This window comes from the organism of the source record quoted next, unplaced genomic scaffold (assembly GCF_019419815.1).
Source record: "Pyrus x bretschneideri cultivar Hongxiangsu unplaced genomic scaffold, Pyrus_bretschneideri_v1 Contig21, whole genome shotgun sequence".
NCBI lineage: Eukaryota > Viridiplantae > Streptophyta > Magnoliopsida > Rosales > Rosaceae > Pyrus > Pyrus x bretschneideri.
Genome location: NW_025999513.1, coordinates 4,365,799 through 4,387,089, shown reverse-complemented (window position 1 = coordinate 4,387,089; position 21,291 = coordinate 4,365,799). Strand labels below are relative to the sequence as shown.

Genomic DNA, 21,291 nt, shown 5'->3' with positions numbered 1-21,291 from the left:
TCGATGTACTAGTCAAAGACGATACCTTTTAGCAAGCGCATGAACTATTTGACGAGGTAGTCTCCCTCTGTCCCAACATTGTTGCAGGTTTCAATGAAATGGGCAATATGTTGCGTAGGATTGCCCTTTCCATCGAATTGCATGAATTTGGGCGGCTGATAACCCCTTGGCATCATTAAGGCGTCAATCTTCTTGAAGTAAGGCTTTGAGTACAACATGTAGTCATGTGAGCTCCCTTCATACTGCACCTTGATAGTGTTTGTGATCATCTCTTGCAGCTGTTGGATAAAGAGAGATCTCATGAACGTGGTAGTTTGGTCCACCTCCAAATTTTCTTTGGCTTTCTTCACCAAAAGCTCATATTTTTCGTCGGTTTCTTTCTTTGGTGGATCAACCTTTGGGTCAGCTTTCTCGTCATGTTGCGCCTCCAGACTATTGGATAGTGTAGCAATCTGCAAGTTTTTTTCTTCCACCGTCCTTGTCAGCCTTGCGATTGCTTCAATCATTTATGCCAACTGTTCATCGATTGTAGTCGCACTAATAGTCATGACTTGTAAGGCCACGAGATATGAGCTGCTGCTTAAGTTGGCATTGAAAGTCAACGACTTAGAGTACCTCCTTAGGCTTTTTTCCCTTGGCGCCCTTAGTAAGGCCAGGGTGATCACTGGCTCGTGCCTCGGATGCTCTTGCTCCTTCAGCAGAGTTGATGTAAGAGTGGAAGGCAACGTAGAAATAGTTTTTGCCTTGGTTTGGGTTGTGATGCCCAAAGTGCCACCACTTGCGGCAAAGATGTTCTTGTTCTTCGCGTTGGTTGTGGGAACAACTTGATCTTTTCTTAATGCCATGTGTGTTTCTTATGGATTTGAAGACCGAGATGAGATGTTGAGAGGTCCTACTAAGCATGCCAAATTTGTAAACACGAAAATTCTGTAACGAATGAAATGAGAACAAGGTACAAAGTAGATTTGTATTGATGAATTTGTAGGGTTACAATCTCTGTTTACAACTTTCCCTTGATTTAGTCTTCAAATTTGATGTAGATGCGTAGGTTGTTGATCCGAGGATCGCGATAATTTGATCTTAGATGAACGATTAAACGATTGTTTCAACTTTTGAGCTTGAAACAATGCATGGATAGTCATCACCTCTAGGTTTGTGTATGACCTGCAGCAAAGGTGATGTTGATGTGGGATTTTGTTGATTCAAGGGTCTTGGCGACTTGATCTTGAATCAAACGTCGTTACAAGTTTTAAGCTTGCAACAAAATCTTGAAGGAATCAAATGTGATGTTGATGGACTTGATCTTAAATCAAACATCGTTACAAGTTCTTATTGATTCTTCAAGGGAATGCTTCGACTTTGGTTGAAAGAAAGCTTCGGCTTTGGTTATACATTCTTCGAAGAGAGCTTTGGCAGCGTATTAGTCTTCAAAGATTTGGCAAGGGTTTTCCTTTTGTGAAAATTTCGGCCCTTCAATGTAGAAATTGTTCACCTTATGCTTGTCTTGGGACCTTGTATTTATAGACTTCTCAAAGCTTGCCTTTGGATGGATTTGGCTTTGATTTGTGTCTTGATTCGTCCATGGGAGAATTTAAGCATGTTTTGTGTCTTAATTTTAGCCACTTTCCCTTGCTTGGCTGAAATCTATAGGGCTTTATTGCCCATTTTACGAGCAGTCTTCAATTCTTGCTTGTTTTATGAAGATGTTTTAGCTTTCTTTCCAGTTTTGGGAGCAATTTGGGCCGGTTGCCGATTTTAAGGAGATTTCTTCCCTTTTGCTGCATTTTAGGAATGCTTTTGAATTTCCTTTGCTTTGTGCCACATGTTATTGATGACTTGTCCATTTGTGATGAGTCATATGTTACGTGAAGCTTTGTGATACTTCATTTGCATGCAACGAAATTTACATGTCTACAACTATTTCTATTTACTTGTAAATGAAAAGTCTTAATATAAATAGTTCATTTATGAAAAATTAATAAAAGTAAAGTACCTATTTTTAAACTAGATAAGTCCATTTTTGTGAGTCATCATTGGGTTTTGTCCACTTTGTTGAATTAGGTTTATTCCCTAGATATCTACATCAGCTTTTTATTATCTTTTTATTAAATTGTGATAAATATCATCCCATATTTATACGTCTATCTTTACCCCAATTTTAGAATTAAATATAAGAATATTGTTTCTCATTTCGTATCTCAATTTTGTCTTCTACTTCTTTCACAGGTTAACTGTGTTAACTTAATTCTATTGTAGGTAATATATATATATATATATATATATGTATGTATGTATGTATGTATGTATGTATGTATGTACCAGCATATATACTAGTATGAATTTATAAATGCATGAAAAATGAAATTTCTTTGAACTATTTTCATGAAAGATGGATAGATTAATTTTTATTTACTTTCCTAGATACTTTTTATCACAGATTAAAAGTACTTTATCAGCCTATGGTATAGGATTCATATATGAATACATATTAATTTTATTTTAATTATTTTCCATGAAAGTTGTTAGATTTTCATATTTAAATATTCAAATAAAAAAAATATAATTAAAGTCAAGGAATAAGAAAACTAGACTAAATCCAACAACAACTCAAATTTGGGTCTGGATCAAAGTACCCCAAAGGAAAATGTAGTTGAAAGAAATCAAGTTATTTGGTATTAATATTTTTTTTTAATGTAATTTCTTTTTTAAATTAAACTTTTGTTAGTATGGTTGTAACTTTTAAGATTCGATGAGAATTCTCTTCGTAATAAATTTTTTTGTTTTCTATTTTCTTTTAACGAGCAAATTTGCTTAGTGGATATCCTTGTTTATTAATTTTTTTAGTCAAAATATACTTGTCATAATTTTGTTTTTATTTAAAAACAATATGGGCCTCAAGGCTATTGAGCTTTGTCATTGGGCCATCTTGGGCGTAAAATGCAGCCAATTGTGCACTAATATGAGCTCGAACACTCTCATATTTTGGGAGTCTTAATAAAAATGGCTTATTACTATTCATTCTTAATCAAAATGATATTTGTTGTATGAAAAATTTATAATAAGTCAAGCTCTTTTCTTTATTTACTGTAGCAGAGTCCACAATAATGTTGACATTTATGTCTAATTAAAATATATTATTTTGCATGATGCTATTCAAATTATGCTACTTTCTTTTGTTAATTTGCTACCAGCTCTTCATGCTTCCGTCATGTTGTCGATGTTATGCAGCACTTCTTCTGTCAAATTATTCCAGTAATGTTCATCACCTTGTTTTTAGGCTCACTCACCCTTGTTTTTCACCCTTCCAAGTTTTAATGGTTGAGCATTTGTGTCGATGAGGATTCTTGGCAAATCCTAGTATAGGTGGTTACCTTAGATGGTATGATTCTCATCCTACCTTACTATACTTTACTTATGCTCTGACGTCACGTGTGAAATGGATTCATCTAGCTCACAAGCACACTCTTATATTTAGGCACCTTTAGGTTTAAATTTATTCACCTTTTCCACATCACTACACTTTATGGCTTTGTCACCTTCCTGGTGACAGCCAGCATAGCTCGATTCGGAGTCCAGGTGGACATTTCAGATCGGGGTGTGTCAGTTTAATATCAGAGCATAAGTTTGGGCAGTATTGCGTTCATCACACGTGTGATGTAAGCATTCTTAGTTCTTAAGCCTAATTTTCGAATCTTGCCACCTCGTCGAGCACAAAAAATGTGTTAACTTTTTCTAAGTTTTGAGTGACTTAGACGACCTAGAGACATTTTAGAAGAACATTTCGGCGACCGCCTTTAGATTTTAAACAAAGAACCTTCCTTCCAAGTAAAATCCCAATTCGGAGACGAGTTCATGGCCCTGAAGCAAGGCTAATGTATTGATAATTGTATGGCACCATAGATTTACCAATCAATCCTCTACCATCTAGTTATTTCTACCAACCATTTCAAGTTAGGAAACCAATAATAGTTTTGATTCTATGGTAGTATCCGTTAGTATACCATCTATCAGAATTCCTACAAAGTTTACTTTCATCGAGATTCCATAAATGTCTTGAGCGACAACCTAGTGCTAAAGTGGTAGCACTCGACGAAAGATCATATAGGGGACAACCACTTTTGGTCCTCAATGGCACTAATTTTTCAAATGCACAAGATATCATTACAAATCTTTGGGAGGAAGATCGAAAGAAATGTCAACCTAGTGCTAAAGTGGTAGCACTCAACGGAAGATCATCTGGGGGACATCCAATTTTGGTCCCCGATGGCACTAATCTTTTCAAATTCACAAGTGATCATTCCGGATCTTCGGGAGAATGATCGACTTCCGTTTAAGTCTGTTATAAGGTAGATCATTAGCAAATTCCTTCTTCCGGCCTTAGGACATTCCAACCAATACTAGTTTTCTGAATTTCTTTTGATGATTTACTCGTCATTTCGATGAGTATAGGCATGTGAATACAAGTTATTATACTTATAGTTAGAGAAATCCCCGTGTAGCGAGTATTTTCCCTAAAATCAACGGAACCACCTCACAGGACCAATTCCTTACCAACCATCAAAAACCATCTACCCGAGCGGGTTCTAACTTGTAATCAGCCTACGGTGGCACTACTAATTGATGATATTGTTCGATATCCTGGAACTATCAACCAATATTCCGGCGGTATGATTTCTGATACCGGACACAGGTACTAGTATCTGGGAGTGATACCATTATGCCAAAACGCTGGTTCACAGTTTTAGGGTAGCGAACAATATCAAAATATCATATGTGCGCTAATTAGTAGCACGACTGATAGACTGATTAACAGTGACTACCTGAGCCGAAGAAATTAAAATCGTGAAAACTTAAGAGCAAGCCTTGTATTAGGACAGTAAATTCATAGTTGTGTTAACCATATTACCCAGTTAGGTAACCCAAACATTCTCGACCAATCATTATTATGGTCACATCCACCGACAAATATTAGAATTAGAGCATGAGTTAATTCCCGCTATAAGAGCAAATTGAGTATCGAGAAAGTTGTGAAGACCTACTAGTATGTGTCATAGAGAAAAGAAGTAATATGGTATGTTTCGAGGATGTATACTTTTGGCGTCATTTCTTAAAATTTTACTTGGATATCACCAAATGGTGAAGTGAAGTACATCATCAATCCACTTTCTTGTACTACACCAGTTTTCTTTGCATCTTTCAAACAACTCCTACATCATTTAGAGAACTTAGTTACAAAAACTTACTGATTAGGAATTTACCCAACCCAACACCTTACCTAAGGAACCTCAACCCTATCCGCGAAGGTGAAAGGCTGAACCTTAGGATCGTATCTAGATTTTAGCAACTTCATCAGGTGACGATTAAAACCGTTAACCCCAACTTCGAATTGATGGTCTACCCGACCAACCTTTTGAGCCAAGTTTTCTTTCGTAACCTGACGAATTCATAGTAGTCTTATAGACGACTTTCTCACCTATCTCAGCAACGAGATTCAATTTTCTAAACACCGGCAGTCAGCTTATTACCACGTTCCTCAGAGGTTAACTTGGTACTTTTCTTGTGAGACATGATCTCAGCAGACATCATTCTTTTCATTTTCCCAAAAGGTTGTAACTATAGAATTTGAAATCCTCACAAAGTGTTGTGAAATATGTGATATCTTTGGCCTTGTCAATAATAATTGGCGGTTTATTAGCGATTTTTCAGCTATTGTGATATCCTGTCCCCAAAATTATTATTTTATTATATTCTTTACGTATTTCAAAGATTTGATTGGAACTAGTTCTTTATTTCTCCAAATTTGAGAAAAACGAATTGAGGGGTACTTTAGTCATTTCTAATTTTCTTAACCTTTTCGGTCAACTCTTGAATTGGTTAGGTAGAGTTCGATTCCATGAGCTCGTAGGCGTAAACGGATCCTATTTCCGAGCCCGAACGGAGAAGTTAGAGTCGTTTGAAGTTGGTGGCATTTTGGTAATTTTACCAAAATGCTATAATTGGAGTGAAACCTACAGAAAAGAAGGGTGGGGGGGAGGTTTTTGAAAATGGAAGGGGGAGCTGCACTAACCCGTTTTAGGGAGAATTGGACCCATAAACCCACAAAACTTGACCCGCTTGTATCTTCTTCATCTGAGCTCCGTTTTGGGTGATCTTGGTGTCCATGGAAAGTTCTTGACGAGCCTTACATCTCTGTATGTTAGATTTCCCTATTTCTTTTCCATCTTTGCAGTACGAGGTCACAAAGCCCACGACTTTTCCGGTGGTTTTATCATTTTTTCGGCGATTCCGGCAACCATTTCCTTCGAGTGAGGTATGAAACTTCATCTACTCTTCCTAATCTTCAAGTTGGTATGCTTAGTTTGTGTTTTCGTATTCATTTTAGAGTTGGGTGTTTAGAACCCTAGAAATCCGGTTTTCTCAGGTGAAATTGGACGGTTTCCGGTTAGAATTTATCGTCGGCCTAGTTGTGAAAAGTGTTTCCCTTGTTGAGTTCTAGCTACCACATAAATTTGAGCTCATCTAGTTAATGTTGAAAATTCGGGGTTTCTAAACCCTCCATCTTGACTACCACCGCGTGTGGCGGTGCGTGGGATCGTTCACGAGTGTTTTCTAGGTTCCAAATACCTTCTAATGACCCTGTGAACCTATGTCTAGCTCGGTTTCCAAAGATTCAATTGTTTGGTGTGGTGATCAATTTGGACCGCCACTTGTTTTGTGATTGACGACAATCCGATCGTTGGATCATAAGGAAATTTTAGTATGTTATTCTAGATGCATAATGTGGACTTTGGGAAATTATGGATTATAAATCCGATGTGCGGATCTTCAAGATCGAATTACGTAGGGTGGTGGACCCTATCGTTGACCGAGAGTGGAATGGTGGTCAACATGTCTCGATACGTTCTAAATAATAAAATTAGTACTATGGGAGACTTAAGTGAAGTCTAGTGGGCCTACATTGGTTAGTGAGTGACGTGAACACATGTGATATGTTTATTACCTTGATTTCTTATATTGGTATCATCTGTGAATTTGACTTGGTTTTATAATGTGATTCTATTGAAATGTGATTATATATATATATATATATATATATATATATAGTCATAGACCTATGTTTATTAAACATGATTTGGCTCGTGTACTGATGATGATCGTGATATGTGATTGGACGTGCATATTTGAAAGGTGGTTGATTTGCATAGATGGTATGATATGATGAAATGTGAGTGACTTTAATATATGTGATATAAGTGATTGCCTTGCTTTCGTAATTATTATCTTATAAGGGTATGACTTGGTGTTATAAATATGTTTCTATTGAATTGTTATGTTAATACCTAGTTTTTGATTTAAGATTATGAAATGAGATTTGACTATTACATTTTGAAATATGATGTAAATATTTTGATTGGAATGATGTGATGAAATGTGAGAGCTAGTAGTGGGTCGTTAACCCATTGGGGATTTGCTGTTTCGATATTGTTTCATTTCCGTTTCGTTGATCCGTCCTAAAAGTTAGTATTTATGCCTTACTTCTCTTGGTTGAAGTAACTTGTGCTGGTCTCAGTTCTTTGAGCCATTGTACCTTATGGGTGTTGGCTTTCCGCAATTCCGTTGAGTGATGGTCCGGAATCGTACCCATTCGGATTCCGTTGAGAGATGGTCCGGAATCCCTACTACTACTCCGCGATTCCGTTGAGTGATGGTCCGGAATCATAACCACTCGGATTCCGTTGAGAGATGATCCGGAATCCCTCTTACTCCGCGATCCCGTTAAGTGATGGTCTGGGATTGTATCCACCTTAGTTCATTAAGTTTAGATTCAGATAGTTGCAAAGGTGTAGGTTTTGGATGAACTGTGTCGCCCTAATTCTACTTTCATTGTGTGTATGTGAATATAGGTGTGAGATGTTATGGTTGTTTCAAATGAACTTTTGGATGTCCAGGTGACTCTTTCGGAGTTTCAAAGGTTTGGTATTGATTATTATGAATGATTTATATTCAAGGTTTATAAATTGTGATTGATGGTTGGTTTTATTATTGTATCACATGCTTATTTTATTGTCACTCACCCGAGCCTCTCAGCTTATCTGAATGCCTGATTTGCCAGTGCACCAATTCCATAATATTGGCATTGACTTTACATATGACAGGTCTGGGCAAATTATGAGAAACCGCTTAATATTTTGATTCCGTTGAGTGGTCTGGAAACCTTGCTCTTGTTCATTCCGTAAGGTGATCTTAGAATCCTAAATTCGAGTAGATGGGAATCACCACAATAGATATTGTGAATACAAATTCGAATCACCATGTTATTATTCATAACCCAAGTAGGGAATTATGTAGAGTTCTTTAATTAAATTCATGAAATGATATGTTATCTCACTGATTGATTAACGTAATTAAATATTATTATTGTGCTTCGTGATTCCTTGACATGTTACAAGCTATGGATTGGGATATAATGTTGGAAGCATAGTGATTGGTATGATGAAGTGAAATATGATTTGACTTGGGTATTGGAAATGGTTGTGACATGTGATTGTAATGCATATTGAATTGCTTGGGAGATGTGAGGTCTAGTAATAGACCGACAACCCATTGTGATGTGGATTTGTTGCTCGATATTGTTTCGTTTCGTTGAGCTTTCGTGAATTGAGTAACTTGAATCATGTCTTGTTCCTTCGAGCCGTTGTTATGCTTCTTGGACTTTTGTTCAGTTTTGTTGTGTGGTCCAGAACCGAGTTCTGCTTAGATTCCGTTGAGTGATGGTCCGGAATCCCCTTTGATGCCTTGGTTTCGTTGGGTGGTCCAAAATTCCCTTTTTCAAAGATGTAGTCTTCGGCCGAACTGTGTCGTTCTAGCCCACACGTTCGACGTGTTGTATGTGTTATTGATGATGTGATGGTTGACATTATTAATTGACGGGATTGTGGAATGACGTTGGATAAAAGTGTGGTTATTATGAGTATTTTAGTTGATTAATATTTCTAGAGAATAATATGTACTTTGTTAATTCTTAAATATGTTATACGCAATGAAATGCGATTTTATGTGAGAAACGTGATGATTTATGTGATGGATGAAGTGGAAATGTTAATCGTCATGTGGGATTGTTATGTTGGATGTCATTGTTATTGTTATGATTAGACTTGTTGATAAATGTGGCTAGAGAATGGTATTGTACATCGTTGGTTCTTTGAAGTGATATATGCTGTGAATTGCGGTATCATGTTGCGACATAATGACCTATATATTGATGGAGGGGAAATCATGATTTTCAGGTGGGTTTGTTATGTAACCCTGAGTCTAATAATTTCATGCTTGTCAAGTTCTATTGATTGATTGAGAAATGTTATACCTTTCGACTTAATCGGACTGTGTTATATGTCAATTATTATGCATGACAAACTACGAATGGCTTGATCCCTGTTAGGGTACGTAGGCAGTCTAACGAGGAGGTTAGATGCAGCCATAATGCATACGAAAAATAACTATGCGATTCGATTATTGAGTTGGGCTTGCCCATATCCCAGAGGTGGGGTATGATAGATACAGATTTTTTGTGACGTCACGTGTCAATTCTGGATGTATGTCGACATTGGGGCGTGACAGCTATAGTGTTTTTCCTCACTTATGGACTGAGGAACGTTATTTTAGTTTGTGTTGGATATGAATAAAATTTCTGACAACCTAAGTGTTGTCTCTTCCCGAGCATTATTCTCACATTTCTCAATGACGTCGATAATTTGGAAATCCACGATGACATTTTCTCTGAATGATTTGGCTGGGTAGATACAACATGGCCGGGTATCACTTATGTTTCCCAGCGGATGGAACCGTATAAAATGAACCACCTTACTTATGACTTTGAGTCAACAGTTGCCATATTTTCTTGAAAACCAAATGACGCTTCTCTATGGAGAAACATGTCCAAAATATTTATCAACCCTAGACTTCTCAAATACATCTTCAATTGAAATGAACTAGATTTCTGACATTGTGATGGAAAAACCAAATCAACGTCTATGATTGCACCCTCGTGTATCACCCTGGTTGTGCAAACATAATTACTATTTACCACAGCAAAAGACATATCTACCTTTGAACATTTCCAGCCTTTCCTATCCCATTCCAGTTGGAGTACACAAGCATCAATTTGATGTTTTTTACAAATCATCAAGAAATTGTTCAAGTGGTTATAATCACTTCATGTATCCAAATGCAACTGGGGAATATCACCATAAATTCCAGGTACGAGATATCTTGTACAAGTGGAGATTATGATGATGTTTCGGTGATTATAGATCGACTTGACAAATCAACCCACTTTCCATCGGTCCAGAGGAACTACATTTTTGACCAGTTGGTAAAATTTACTCATTCTTGGATTTATTGGATTTTCTGATGTATCGATCAGTATCTACTCTGACTATGATTCCATATTCGCCCCTTTGTGCCGAAAGGCATTCCGGTCAACCATGGGTATGTGTCTACCCTACTACACTTCGTATTATTTTGAAGCCGATATACTGTCTAGAAGAACCGTTGACATTGGAATTGCAGTTGTAACCAGTAATTTCTCAATCACCTAACAAATACTCTGCTAAGCTAATCTTTACCATTGGTGATTGAATATTCCAGAAGCTATTGTTGTAGCGAGAGGTGTGATGTCATGCATTAATTCCAGTTACCTTGTATTCTAGATTTGATGGACTTGTTTGACCCTTAAATTCTTGATTGTTCATTTAGCCTTCTCAACATAGTTTTCGCTAAATCTGAGGGAAATTCACAATGAATCGGCTTGCCAAGGTATTTGTGAACTACATTGTTTGGCTACATGGTGTGTATGTCACTAATGTGTCTCACTATGATGCGTGTTTCACTTCCAAGTCTTGGGAAGTCTTCTTGAAGGCCATGCATACTAAGTTTTTGTCCAATACCACATTTCACCCTCAGACTAATAGCTAGTATGAACGAACTATTTGGAGCTTCGTGGCATGTTGCGTTTATCCGTTTTATTGTTTTGGCATGATTGTAGTAGACATTTATCTTTGTTAGAGTTGTGTGTAACTACGGTTACACTTTCAGTTTTTTAGATGACACCATTTGAAACGTGGTAGAAAGATTTCATGCATAGTATATGATTGACAAACAAGTATTGCGAAAAAGTATTCGAATGATCGAGTTTAAGATGTAGCAACTTGTGAGCTATTGACGATGTCGCCCAAGAAAGTACTACGTGAATGCGGTCGAGGCACTAATCATACGATTTATATGTATTTCCCAATGAGGGGCAAGATAGTAATATTGCACCCTCAAAATTTGTTACTTGCTTATCAAGACAACAGTGAGTTGTTGATATTGCGGGTTGCTGACTGTAATATCGATAACTTATTTGTTGGAATCGTTAAGCAAGTGAACAAGTAGACCCATATACATTAGCATTTTTATTTATTTATTTATTTAATTATTGTTTCGGCTTGACCCAAAGGTACTACACACTTATCTTCAGAGTATGTGACGCAACGAGTGCGTAGGTGAAAAATATTTTATATTAAATTTTAATTTCAGTACAATTATTTTAACTTTAAGTTATTATATATATGTATTTTGATGTGATGTTATTATACATATATAAATATTTTCGACTTTATGTTTTTATAAAAAGTATTATATTATAGTATTGTACTGAAGGAGAAGGAAAATATGAGTTTGGAGGCATGAAAGAGGAATCATTGCACTGTCTTTTCACTATTTTTGTATAACAAATGATTTCAAATTTTGGGGACGAAATTTTTTTAAGGTGGGTAGATTGTGACAACCCATCCCTAATTTTACAATTTTACAAATTTTAAAAGTGTGAATTGACCAAAATGCCCCTTGAGGCGAATTGCTGACTTTCGTTGACCGTCTTTACGTTATGCATACAAGTTATTATTTTATCGTATTCTCGAAGTACTCGACGATACGAACGTGTAGGCACAAGCGGAATTGAAACCGGAATTACTGTTAAAATTTTACGAACTTAATGTTCAAGGGTATTTTGGTAAATCTATAATTCTAGATAAATACCCTTATTATTTTAATAATTTTGTAGGATTTTCTGCATGGTGGGACCCACCCACATGGGTCTCCTATCCCTCTTGTCCCTATGTCCTTCCTACCCGTTATCCCTGTTATCTCTCACTTTTTTTTTTCAAACTCTCTCTCACTAAGACTCTTTTCCTCTCTCGTATTTCATTTCCCATTTCTCCCTCATTTCTCTGTTTTTCCAAAGACCAGCAAAGTACAACCACTTGCCACTCCAGCTAGATCCCGTATCACGAAACTAACACCGACGACAGCAACGTGTTGCTCCCTCATCTCAAACTCTCTAAAACTCTCTCATCTCAAACTCTCTCTACACTCCCCATGCACAGTAACACTGAACCAACACCACACGACTACTCCAGCAAATTAGACCATTTAACCACCACCATGCCTTGTCCTTCCTTATCTCTGTTAAGCTTAGACCCTAAACATCAAACCCAGGCATGGAGCTTGCACTGCACAGTGGCCATTACCATTGTTTATCATCTTCTTCAATGAGTTCTCGTCGATTCTAAATAAGGTAGGCCTCAGGAACACTTTTTTTCCATTCCTTTTTTATGTTTGTGAAATATCTTAGGGTTTTAAACTTGTTTTGGTAGGGTTTAGTGACTGAAAGGACAAAATGAAGTTTTTCCAGTTTTTTGGAATTTGAACCGTGGTTATCCAACCATTTTTAGACCACTTTTCTGGCAAACTCCGACCATGACTCGACCTCAAATAGGTATAGATCTATTCCCTGCATTCCTAACTTTATTTAGGTTTTTGAATCACGGATTTTGGTTGAGAAATGAGCTCATTTGGAGCTCTGAAAGTAAGGCCTGCAACCTGCAAAAACTGTAGGTTTCGTGAAGAAGGCGCATGGGCGCACATGGGAAGCCACAGTGTGGTGGCGCGTGGCTGCCAATGTAGTCACCTTGTGGCAGCGCGTGGCGGAACCCGAGGTCCTATCTTAGGTTTCTCGACATGCCAAATCCGAATCCACCCTCCATTTTTTGAAATTCGACATTTTTAAAATAGTTCCTTTATTAGCCGCACTTTGTACGAAAAACGCGTTTATACATTTGTACATTATATATTTACGTTAATGGTTTCGTTTCTGGGTGAAACGCATCGCAAGGATCTTCGAAACTCGCAAGGCAGGTTCGACCCAACGACATGATCTGTGAGTGGGTCTTTTCTTTGATATATATACATATATTTATTTACTTTCCATATATACATCTAATAATGAATTTTCTCTACAACTGTTGTAATTAAATTAACATTTATAGGAAATGACGTAACGGTGAGAATTAGGAAATCACTATAAATCTTACTGAATGCCTTAACACTATGTTTGGATGAAGAAATTTAAGATTACTAAGAAATTTTAAAATGACGGAAATTGAAATGACAGGATTTTATTTTTTAGCATTTGTGAATTTTCTTGTTTGGCTAACCTAAAAGAGCAATAAAATTGAATAAAGAATTTGTTATTTTTAAGCTCTCAATCATAGAAATTGGAAAATGACACCTATTTACATGGAATTTAAACTTGGGAATTAGAGTCTCAAATTCCAAGTTTTTTTTCCACACAAAAATTCTAAATTCCTATGTTTATGAATCCAAACAAGGGAATTGGTGTATATTAATTTATAAATTCTGACTTTATCCAATTTCTAAGTCTATTTCCCTCATCCAAACATAGTGTAATTGAATAGTCAAATCACTGTGGCATGACTACATTTATGTTATTTGCTCATCATTTGCTACACCGGTGTCAGTACTCACCCGGGCCAGAGCTAGTCTTTCATGTGTATGTGCACATCGTACCGTATGCTCACTTTGGATCCATTGTAGGTGCCAGTCATGTCCTAAATTGCTATAAGCAATTAGGACTCGTATATGCTACGCATAGTGCTAGTCTTCATGTGATTGTAGTACTAGAGCGTATATCATTGTTACACTCACTCTTGTTCATGTCAGAATATCTCTACATGAACTTGTGTGTCAGCATATGTCAATGAGCACTAGATATGATATGTTTATTTATGCGAGAATATGTGATTACGGACGTCAGGTGTTTATTTACGAAAGTTTGTGACGTATTACATTTCTTGAGATACTGCTAGTTCTGGTAAGTATTTTCATACTATAAATAGTATGTATATTTTGGAAACTATACTTGTTTTACGATGAGGGGTTATAATGTTTTCGAAAAAGTTTTTATAAAACTTTATTTTTAGGCCCACTCACCCTTGTTTTTCGCCCCTCCAGGTTTTAGTGGCTAAGCATTCATGTCGACGATGGCAAATCCTGGTATAGAAGGTTACCTTAGATGGTATGATTCTCATCCTACCTTACTGTACTTTAGTTATACTCTGGCATCACGTGTGAAATGGGTTCATTCCCACTCACAAGCGCACTCTTATATTTAGGCACCTTTAGGTTTAAATTTATTCACCTTTTCCACATCACTGCACTTTATGGCTTCGTCACCCTCCTAGTGACTGTCAGCACAACTCGATTCAGAGTCCAGGTGAACATTTCGGATCAGGGTGTGTCAATTTTTTTGTTTTTCTATACTATGAACAGTATTTCCTAATATTTCAGTATTTTCTTGTAATTCTACTAAATTAACTTCCAATAATCTATTATTATAACACTTTTCACACAATATTGAATATGTATTATAATATTTATTTGCAACTAACATGCTACACTTATGAAATTTTTATGGCCAACCTAAATTTATATATTTATATTGTTCTTCATGTTGTTCTTCTATGAATGCACACATATACTCTTCTAAATCACTATATGAACTACTTGAATCTTATGAGTTTGAAGCTATCATATTTATACTTTCTATACTGTAAATACTCTCATTATCACTTAAATCATCTAAACTATATATTGACTGAATATCTCCATCTTCTTCTAACTTAAACAACTCCATCAAATGTACTTTTTCTCTTGGCTTTTTACCTAATTTTGGACATTTAGGTCTAATATATCCAACTTCTCCACATAAATAACATTTACAACTACTCTTATTTTTTGGTGCTTTATATTTTCTAATCCAATGTCTACCATTTCTTTTCCTAAATTGTTTTGGAATATATTTTCTCTTTCTATATGTTCTTGAAGCTCTTATGCTAAAATTCTTATGTTGTTTGTATGGTTTGTACGACTTATATTTCTTTTTGTATATTTTCTTATGCTTATTTTTCTTGTAATAACCATACTGTTGTGGTAAATTTATATTTTTATAACTCATATAAAATTGTTTCCTAATTTGTCTCTTAACTTTTATTTGGCTACACTCTTGTCTAAGTATGTCATATACATGTTGAATTCTAGGTCCTATTGCAATATCATTTTTCTTTGGATGCTTTTGTTATTCATTCCAAATCTTTTCACCTATTGGTCCTTTTATTTTTGTCATATAAGTATCTAATAAATTAATATTACTCATTCTACATGTTCTTCCTAAATATTTAAAGAAATCTTATGTATACTTAGCTCAATATAGTAAATCACAAATTTGTAATTGTTCTAAATTTCTAATTGCTCTTATTTGTTCTTGTTCGCTTCTACTATCTAACCTATTATGATCTAAAAATTCTCTTTTAATTAAAGCAACAAAACCATCAATATTAAAATATGTTTTAGCTATCTAATGTTGTTCTGGATTTTGAACTTTCTATGATTGAAAATAATCAAAAACTAAACCATCTAAAGTATGCTCAAAATAATCTAACATATTTTGTGAATTACTAAAATCTAACATTAATGATGCATGTGCGCAACATTTTTCCCATCTCTCAATTGTTCTCTCTCAATCTTGTGGATCTATATTATCTAAGTTTAATATATCACCTGCTATATTAATTTGTTTTAATCCTCTTAAATATGGAATCCTATTTTTTCTAGATGGTTTCATCATACTTTTTTTCATGTAATCTACTCCTGCTTATTCATTATATTGTTCATTTGTTTGTCTCAAAAATTGTTGATCATTTCTACCTACATATTTTCTACTCATGATGTGCTACTTTCTTCTGTTGGATTAAATTTTACTTTCAACTCTAATAAATTATTATATTCTTTTTATCCTAAAATATGTTCTACTCCTATTTCTAAAATTAATTTTTTGTTTTTTTTTCATCTCTTCATTTGAAATTCTATGTAGTCCTAAATCATACGTCTTATATTTTTCTAAGTATTGTTCTTGATCTAAATGATCAATATCTTTTATAAGCTTATCTACAATATGATCAAAAAATTTCTCTACGAAACTAATATCTAAATTATCAAAAGCCTTATGAATACTTTCATTTTCAATTTCACTCTCATCATCTTCTATATTTTCTAATAGCTTATAATTACTAAATCTATTTGTTGCTTCACCTATACTAGTTTCATATATTTGTACTCTATTTGGTTGTCAATTTCTTGCTATTTGTAAATTAAGTAATATCCATTGAGTTCCTTCTAAAAAGCTATTCTCTAAGGGTTTTGCTTCTGTCATATTTACATGATTACTACCAAATGTTTAAACTAAATTTTGAAATTCTAAATTAAACTTATGATTATATTTATCAAACACTTTACCAATATACATTAAGCTAATACACAATTTTTTATACTCTCCTTTCATATTATAATTTTTTGTTCTTATGCTTACTTTAATATACTAAATTCATTTATTATCATAACATAATTTGGAATACATCTTATAACTGCTAAGTTTGAACTTAAGTCTACTTCAACTGTTGTTATTGCTGCTTGTTGATAATTATCTCATCTATCATCATATATGTATACTAAAACTTTTGTGCCGACTTGTGCTCTAGTTAATCCTGCTATTCCAATTAAGATTGTTCCTATTTGAATCTGACCGAAATGTGATTTTCTGAAATGGGAAACTGCTTCTTTACTAAGTAAATTAAGTGTAACTTCTTTATCAATACAACTAACTTCATGTTAACTAATGCTTCTTACAATTCTACTTCTATTTTCAAATAAACCTAATTGATACAAATTATATTTATTTCTTTGTGTTCTCTCAAAACCTCTTCTAATAAATTCTTGTGCTTCTTCTTCATTTGGATAAATATCTTCAGCTCCAACTACTTCTTTTTTATTTTCTCCTAAAGAGTTTCATTTTCTATTATCAAAAGGATTTATCTTAGGTCTTCTAATATGATTATTTGTACTTAAAGTTAAATTTCTAATTTTTCTAACAAAGATGGTGGAAGTGATGAAGATGCGTTATGTAAAACTTGATTTATTTATGGTATTTGTTCTTCAACTTGATCTAATTTTCAGCTATTAAAACTAATTGGATAATTAAATTATTTTGTCTAATAGGGATATTACTACTAGCTACTAGTGTTGAAAAATATGTTAAACCTATTGGTATCTAACTTACTAATTTCTTTCAAAGCTTGGATATATTTTCTATTAGTTCTATAATCGGTTATTAAACTAATAATCTGTCTATTTTATTATGCAACTTATCTACTTGTTCACTCAAATTTTTTTATACTAATTGAATTTTTTGAACTTCTAATTTTAATTGCTAAACTATCTCTAGCAATCTAAGTTCTACATGGTTAGGCTTACTATCTATGAGGTTAATAAGCTCTTTATCTCTCTTTTGCTAGGAAACCTTTGAATATTTTTATTATTATCTTTTAACTGAGATGTAATATAAACTAAATTTTGTCTAATTGTTTTTGTGGAATTTTTCTGAAAATGCTCTAACAACTGGCTTAACAAATGATTATGATTATTATTTTCTAATTTTATATTTTCTGTTTGACTAATAATAAGATCTACAATACTATTAATTTGTGAATTTTCTTCACTATGTAAAATATGATTATGCTTTCTTAATGGAAAATAACGAACTAAACTATTTTGGTCTAAGGTTTTTTTTTTTTTTTTTTTTTTTTTTTGTGGTTCGCTAATTTTTAAATTAAGATAATCTATCATAAACTACACTCTACCTTTCTCTAAAGTTACGGCTAACTGGTTTCTTAGAAACTTTCTTTCTTCTCTCAATGTCTCTGAAGTTTGATTTGTTGCTCTTTTGGCTTCTAAAACTCTATGCTGCACTTCTGTATTATTATATTTGCTAATAAATGAAGGGTATTCAAGATAACCAAGATAAAACTTTTGCTTCTTCAGAGTCTTACTAATTCTTTTGGATGTATATGTTAATCTTCTCTTTATGCTAGTTATACTTGGGTGTCTAGGACAATAAATACCTAGTGGTTGTGGTTAACAAGGTCTACAAGGACAATAATATCTATTGTTCATACAAAATTAAACAAGTGTGTAATATCAGTTGTGTTAATAACTTTCATCCTCAATGTACTTTACTATTATAATTATACTATTAAAATGTTAAACTTGGCTTTGATACCAAATTCGCAAAGCAAATGCCTGGTTAAATAGTCAGATGGCCATTATAACAACTAGACGTAAAACCTTGCACATGGAACTCGACATGTTTCAGCATGACAGTCACTCATAATGCAAGTATAAGGCCTTAACAGCTGAACTCAGAGGTACCCTAGTCAATGTCCAGTTATTTGTATGGCAAGCATTCAACTATAACAGAGTGCTCGAACAAAGTATGATCGTCAGTTTAGCAAGTTAATAATATAACTACAATAGTGTTTTCTTATTTTAGACTAGAAGTTTAATTAAACAAATACACTAAAGAAAGAAAGAAAACTTACTTAAGACTTGGAGATTTCTTGAATATGTACACTTGAACTTTTATTGATATGCAAAATGTTTACAAGGAGAAGTGCTTACAAAGGATGCTAGGAAGGCTTCGGATGCTTGAGCGTATGAAGATTGAAGTATGGTGTGAGTATGATGTGTTTTTGCATGGGAGGAAAGGCTCCTTTATATACAAATCAATTTCCTAAGTGACAAAACACAATTTTTCAAAAAGCAAACAACTATTTACAACTTTTTTGAATAGTAACTTTGCACTATTTCTGAAAACTGTCAGTGTCACTGTTTCTAAAAGTGGACCGTTATTTGTCTTCTTTTGCTTTTGTTTTGAACGGCATGTGAACTTGCTGAATGCATGTGTACTTCCTGCATGCCTTGTCTCCTAGAGCTCATGCCCATACTTTATTATCTTTTGCATTCAGTTGTTGTCTGAAGGTTTTCAAGGGCAACTTTGATATTTTTGAAATTATTTGTCTTTATGGTTAAATGAAAGTTTTCTAGAGTGTTTTGGATAGTTTCCCATATTTTTTTTAATCAAAAGCTCGAACACTCTTATGGGTAGTAAAAAAAATAAACATAAGAAAATAATTTATGCACACCATGTTTCACCTCTTGCATATGTATAGCTTTTTTATTTCATTCTAGCTATTAAGCTGAATAAATAAATAAATCAAGTATGCAAAACAAGTATGCAAAACGTGAAATTGGGTATGCACAAACGACTCCTTTAAATCCTGTACTTTTTGGATTCTTTTTTACATTGTCAACGCCTAACTAAGATCATCCAAATTTGCCACAAATAGAAAGAAAAAAAAACGACCTCTTTCGACTTTTCGGCAACCCAAAATCCTAGGAGATTTTCTCTTCCTCACAATTATACTCGGAGATTTTCCCTCTCTACCAACTTCTAACATCCCAACTTCTCACATCCAAAAACCCCCAATTTCTAATGTTTCAAATCGCTTCCGTTGCCTACGTCTTTAGAGACAACCTCCCAAAAGTCCCCAAAAAACTAATACCAAAACACCTTTGACAGGATGGCCTTGTTGAGTACTCCAACCTCTCTCCCAATACTCCTTGGCCTCCTGTCCATCCTCCTCTTCCACCCCATCACCACCACCTCCGGCATTCGCCTAGGCTTCGTTCCCCGTCCCTCCCCTGACCTTCCCGTCTTCCGCGAAGCGCCTGCCTTCCGAAACGGGGAGCAATGTGGCTCCGAAAACGCGGATGGCATCCATGTTGCCATGACCCTAGATGCCAATTACTTTCGCGGCACAATGGCTGCCGTGTTCTCTTTGTTGCAACACTCGGCATGCCCTGAAAATCTCTACTTTCACTTCCTCTCCGCGCATACTACGCCTAAGTTCTTTTCCAGCATAAAGTCTACGTTACCTTACTTGAACTTCAAGACGTATGCCTTTGATTCGGACTGGGTTCGCGGGAAGATATCAAAATCTATAAGACAAGCATTGGATCAGCCCATGAATTATGCTAGAATCTATCTTGCTGACATCCTTCCGAATGAGATGAGACGTGTTATATACTTGGACTCGGACCTCGTTGTGGTGGATGACATTGCCAAGCTATGGAGTGTGGACATGGAAGACAAGGTGGTGGCTGCACCGGAATATTGCCGGGCAAATTTCACAAAGTATTTCACTAACGCATTTTGGTCTGACCCGGATTTGTTGAAGACGTTCCAAGGAAGAAACCCGTGTTATTTCAACACAGGAGTGATGGTGGTGGATGTGGATAAATGGAGGAAAGGAGGGTATACGCAGAAGGTTGAGGAGTGGATGGCGTTGCAAAAGCGAAAGAGGCTATACCATTTGGGGTCTCTGCCGCCCTTTTTGCTGCTTTTGGCTGGAAACATCAAGGCTGTGGATCACCGGTGGAACCAGCATGGCTTAGGCGGTGACAACTTTGAAGGAAGGTGTAGGAGCCTCCACCCTGGTCCCATTAGTCTTTTGCACTGGAGCGGGAAGGGTAAGCCATGGTTGAGGTTGGACTCCCGGAAGCCATGCACCGTCGATCATCTCTGGGCACCATACGATCTCTACCATTCGTCGAGACACTTTCTGGAAGAATAAGAGAGAAGAAAGTTGAACCATGAAGAGAGAGCATGAAAGGAGATAAAATACAGAGTCATGAACTATGCACATCATAACACAGTCCTTGAATGGAGTGTGTTCCAAGGAGGCAAACTTCGCGTTGAGATCTCGGGTTCTCCGTGCCTTCGATGTCATTTTCGTCCGCTGGCTCCTGCGAAGAAGTTGGGACCTGGATGGCAAAATTTTGTCAAGAGTCGACCATCCAACTTGTAAATGGCCATTTGAAGGCTTCTTTGTATGGTTAGGAACCTGTAAATTCTTGTGTTTCAAGGAACAAACGTAAAGGAAGGACAATTTGTCGAAAACTAGCTTTCAAACCAATAATATTCATGTAATTAACAGCATA

General features: G+C 35.4%; 1 protein-coding gene across 1 annotated transcript; it reads left to right on the top strand.

Moving 5' to 3' along the window:
* The first annotated feature begins 19,517 nt into the window (after positions 1-19,517).
* On the top strand, positions 19,518-21,091 carry LOC103932114 (probable galacturonosyltransferase-like 4). The gene has a single exon (XM_048584493.1). The coding sequence runs from the start codon at positions 19,872-19,874 to the stop codon at positions 20,922-20,924; it is 1,053 nt and encodes a 350-aa protein (XP_048440450.1). The 5' UTR covers positions 19,518-19,871; the 3' UTR covers positions 20,925-21,091.
* Positions 21,092-21,291: the final 200 nt, after the last annotated feature.